This window comes from Myzus persicae, unplaced genomic scaffold (assembly GCF_001856785.1).
Source record: "Myzus persicae strain clone G006 unplaced genomic scaffold, MPER_G0061.0, whole genome shotgun sequence".
Classification (NCBI taxonomy): domain Eukaryota; kingdom Metazoa; phylum Arthropoda; class Insecta; order Hemiptera; family Aphididae; genus Myzus; species Myzus persicae.
In genome coordinates this window covers 1,813,850-1,818,998 of record NW_019103933.1, presented here as the reverse complement: position 1 = coordinate 1,818,998, position 5,149 = coordinate 1,813,850, and the positions used below count along the sequence as shown (strand labels likewise).

At 29.7% G+C, this 5,149-nt stretch overlaps 1 protein-coding gene across 1 annotated transcript; it reads left to right on the top strand.

Moving 5' to 3' along the window:
- The first annotated feature begins 843 nt into the window (after positions 1 to 843).
- Positions 844 to 3,621, top strand: LOC111036561. Its single transcript, XM_022318624.1, has 3 exons — positions 844 to 1,093; positions 1,394 to 3,301; positions 3,371 to 3,621. The coding sequence occupies exons 1-3, from the start codon at positions 844 to 846 to the stop codon at positions 3,619 to 3,621; spliced, it is 2,409 nt and encodes an 802-aa protein (XP_022174316.1).
- The last annotated feature ends 1,528 nt before the right edge of the window (positions 3,622 to 5,149 follow it).

The following is a 5,149-nucleotide window of genomic DNA, read 5'->3' as shown; positions in this document are numbered from 1 at the left end:
CAGGGGCGGATAGGGCCACCGGGACACCGGGATTTTCCCGGTGGGCCGCTGCTTATATTGACGAAAATGGGCCGATGAAAAATATTTCTATTAAATTATTATACATGTACATTGTATATACATACATACAAATAAAAGTAAATAAATACTATAATACTGATATTTTTATTTAAATCTAGCATAAGTCTATAATTATCGTTGTATGACTGAGCTGTGGGGAAGTCCACTTTAATCTCACATCATCGCGCTAACCACCGCTAAATGGTGTTTATCTTGGAATTCGGGTTTCGGGTATTATTGTTATGCGTACTGCGTATTGACCCGCAACTGCAGCTGTCATTAGATAATATAAATATTAAATAATAATTATTATTATTAAACACAGGACGTTACAGTAAAATGTTTCCAACTAAGCATTAGGCCAATAGAGTATAGACACTATTTTCTACGTCATTCAGTTTTTGGCTTTCTGTTGTCACTGACCACTGTATCTAGAAAAATATATAACCACAACCTACCAGTTTATTTGGATTTTGGAGTTTAGACAAGTAGGTACATTTTCGTATTATAATTTACACTATAAGCTGGTACACATCATATTGTGCTTATTTATTATGTATTGTATGAAAAACTTTCTGGTTGGTAAGTGTATGTGAATTTTGAGAAATTAAGTAAAGTGATTGGAAACCGTATTACATAAATTATCCAATAAGTTCATAATCTATTTCCTACCAAACATAGAGTAAAGGTATAGGTAAGACCAATATATAGGTCAGTGTTTCATGTTTTTATGAAATATTTCAAAAATTAAACGCTATATATGATAATATATTCTAGATAACTATGCTTCAAAACAAATCAAAAAGAAAAGGGGGAGCAGAAAAGAACAGAGATAAAAAACGAAAAGAGTTATTAGAAGAGAGCAAAACATGTTTAAAATTGGATAGTATGTTTAAGAACGTCGAAAAAAGGGATAATGTAGTTTTAGTAAATCAATCCTTGGATACTGAAAAAGAGGATAATGCAATTTTACCAATTCAATCTTCGGTTACTGAAATTAACAGTTATAAATCTCGACCTGACGGTGAACTAAGTAATAATATCCCCAATAACAACATAATTAACTATGAAGAACATTATTTGGCTAAAGAAAATAAGAAACAAGATAATATTTTAGATGAAGACGAAATAAGAAAAAATAATTTTGACATTGATCTTAAACATGCAATAAATAAACCTGACGCCTTTGATTATTTTAAAAAGCCAACGTATCAAAATATTGAGGACTTCTTCGAATTTCATCCTTGTCAACCAAACGACAATATTCCCTTCAATCCACAAAAAGCTTATTATTCAGCAAATAATAAACGTATATGGTTATCTTATTCTACAGAATTAAAAAAATTATTTTGCACGATTTGTATTGCTTATGGCAAAAAAGGAGAGCAAAATACTTTTGTTGAGGGTTCTTCTGATTGGCAACATATTTATTTGAGAATTGGAGAGCACGAAAACTCCGCTCACCATAGAGATTGTGTCAATAGTCATTTTATGACAAAAGAAGGTAAAGACATTAAGAAAATGATTATTTACGGTTGCACAGATATCAGAGGGCAACAAATAGAGAGACGTAGAAATATTGTTGAAAGAATTGTTGATATTGTAAAACTCATTGGAAAATGTGGTTTGGCATATAGAGGAAAAAGAAACGAGGCAGCATACACATTAAATAATCCAAACATCGATCATGGTAACTTTTTAGAGATAATTTTATTTTTAAGTAAATATGACTCTCTTTTAAAATCATACCTTCATGAAATAATCGTTAAGAGTGAAAAGATCAAAGACAAAGGCAGTAAACAAGGTGGTGGATTAATAACATTTTTATCCAAAAATACTTTTAACAACATCTTAGAAGTATGTTCCGATCTTATAACTAAAACAATTGTGTCAGAAATAAAAAAAGCAAGAATGTATTCTATACAAATAGACACGACGCAGGATGTCAGTGTGTCAGATCAGTGTTCTATAATCATAAGATACGTAAATGATAAAGTGTATGAACGTATTATAGGATTTAAAAAATGCACAACAACAACTGGTCAAGCATTTGCTGATTTAGTGGTTCAAACATTGCAATCAAAAGGTATTTCACTAAATAATTGTATTGGGAATTCAACCGATGGGGCCAGCAATATGCAAGGACAATACTCAGGATTCGCTAAAAAGATGGAAGATTTAGCTCCTAATCAAGTGCATGTATGGTGTGTGGGACACATTCTAAATTTAGTATTACAAGATGTCACTAGTAGCGGACTTCATGCTGCAAACTTATTTGAACTACTCAATAGCACAGCTAGTTTCATCCGACGATCACATGTACGTATGGATCGTTGGAATGATATAGTTACTAAAATGAAACTCAATTTAATTGGAGAAACGAGATGGTGGGCGAAGGAAGTAGCACTCAAAAAAATTTTTGGACTATTCGGCACTAACAATTTTAATGGCATACTATTTAAAAACCTTATCAAAGTAATGAAAACAATTAAAGATTCGGTACAAAATGACTCGGAATCTAGAGCTAAAGCATCAGGATTCATAGAAAATTTCATAAAATATGAGACAATTTTAACAGCAATGGTGTTTCTCAAAATATTTAGTATTACAGGACCTTTATCTAAATATCTCCAGGGTAAGAACTGTGACATATTACAAGCATATAATATGATTAAAAAATCTGAAGTTCAATTACAGCAAGTAGAATTTTCTGAAATTCATGAAAAAACCAATATATTCATAGAACATATGAATGACGAACTTGATGAAATTGATATTGTTATTGAAAGTGAATTTCCAAATAAAAGACGTAGAGTTCCCAAAAAAATGTTTAATTATGAGGCTGATGATTCTTTCAAAAACATTTCAGCGATTGATGAATATAGAATAGGCACTTTTCAAACTATTATAGACACAATTAACAATAAAATAAAAGTTAGGTATGGAAGTTTATCTCGAGAAATTTGTGCAGATATTTCTTGTTTAGATCCAAAAAACTTTGATGATATAAAAAATGAGGGGCTTCCAGAAAATGCAATGAAAAAAATTAGTGAAAAATTGAATTTTATAAATCCAAATGTAACACAAGCTTCACTAAAAGAAGAGTTTCTTGATTTTATAAACAAATTTGACTCTTTAAAACAAAATATAAGTTTTAGTTATGTAAATGAGAATGAAGATATAGATGACTTAGATGACTTTAATTTAGACGAAAAAGAATATTCAATAAGTGAAAATGCCTGTAACAAGTGTTCGAATTGTATTCATTGCTGTTATATAATTTTGTTGAGATATTCTTTGTATTGTTCAGCCTATTCTTCATTATTCTTAGCTTATAAGTATATACTAACTTTGTCTATATCACAAGTTTCTTGCGAACGATCATTTTCTAAGCTCAAATACATCAAAAACAGGTTGCGTAGTACACTATCATCTTCACACCTGGAACAACTTATGATTATATCCACAGAAAAAGATATATTAAACCAACTCGAAAATAACACAATTATTGACAAATTTGCATCTCAAAATAAACTACTCAAGACATTATTAATCTTATAATATATTATATTTATCATATAATAATAAAATTAATATTAATATTATATTAAATACTTATTTATTTACATTATTCATTAAAAGTTTAAAAATATTATACATGCCTACTTGTATTTATTGATAAATGTTTACATGTTTAAAGAGTTAGTTACTTTTTTTTTCACCAGCACAACCAGAATAATATAAGTGAATTTGTCAAGTTACCTTGTACAGCTATACATTTATAGTTAGTGCTATAAGTTTTATAAAATAATCTAATATAATATAGTATAAAAGTGGTATGGTAAAATAATATAATATTACCACTTTAATATACAGTGATGTAGTAAAATAACAAAAAATGTAGTAGTAACTTTTAATAGCGTAATATTAAATTCATGTTATTCCTACCAAAAAATGGGGGGGATGCTGGGTTGGTTCCCTCAAAGTTGAGTAAATTATTTTGTTAAATCTTGGATATGATCACGTGGGCCGCTAAATTCTATTTCTCCCGGGCCGGTCAGATCATGCCTATCCGCCCCTGCATGTATGGCTATATTTACATTATGTCTACATTTAAATAGTTAACACGCCTTTATTAGCTTCTTAGATGTTGACATTTACTTTATTTATGATTCATTAAGCATCAACATTAAAATATTGAATCGATTTTAGGATAAAATCGACTGTGTTTACTGTTTATATTTAAAGCCAATACGGCGTTTCGTTAGGTGTACATAGTTAAAACTACGGTTTGGTGCTAGGAAAGTTGCCTATCTTACTTTCATAAGGTATTGTTACAAAATTAATATTTCGTTTCGACTATTATGAATTATTAATTTTTAAATTATTAAAAATGTATTAATTATTAAAATTGACCACACAATCACAATCCTTCAAAATATTTAGATTAGTTATTTATATAATATATATTATTTTACTGAATTATAATAGAATGTAACTATTTAAACCGTGAAGCTATCCATGCCAGTCTACGATACGTAGGCACACAACCAAAATCATGATACTATTCTGTTGTATAATTTATATGTACCTTCTATCTGTATTACCCGGAGATCAATGAATCTGAGAAGAACAATCCATCTGCGGTGGATAGTAATAAGTATTTTTTTCTTTCTTGAACCAATTGCAAGCAAACATAAACGAATACAGGGTTATAATTGTATTAACTGGTTCAATTTACTCAAAATCAGTCTAACAATTTTTTTTTTTATTCCATAAGCCTTGGCAATACACTTCATTACATAGCATAAAACAAAGCAGCTTCTCGCTGTCTGTCTGTGCCTGTGTATGCTTAGATCTCTAAAACTACGCAACGGATTTTGATGCGGGTTTCTAAATTGATAGAGTGATTCAAGAGAAAGGTTTATATGTATATAACCTGCATAATATAGAAGATAAACACTGATCATTTTAAAGGTTTCTAATGTGGTGTCATATAAACACATTTTTCTGCGCTTACATTGCAAACACTAGCTGAACCCTGCGAGATATATCAAAATAATGTACTATAGTAGTACTATAGTAAAAA

Coding starts and splice junctions, on each gene's coding strand:
- LOC111036561 (XM_022318624.1), top strand. CDS start 844: ATGCTTCAAAACAAATCAAAAAGAAAAGGGGGAGCAGAAAAGAACAGA. Junction 1,094..1,393: donor TCGACCTGACGGTGAACTAA/GTAATAATATCC, acceptor CTTATTCTACAG/AATTAAAAAAATTATTTTGC. Junction 3,302..3,370: donor TTCAATAAGTGAAAATGCCT/GTAACAAGTGTT, acceptor TGTATTGTTCAG/CCTATTCTTCATTATTCTTA.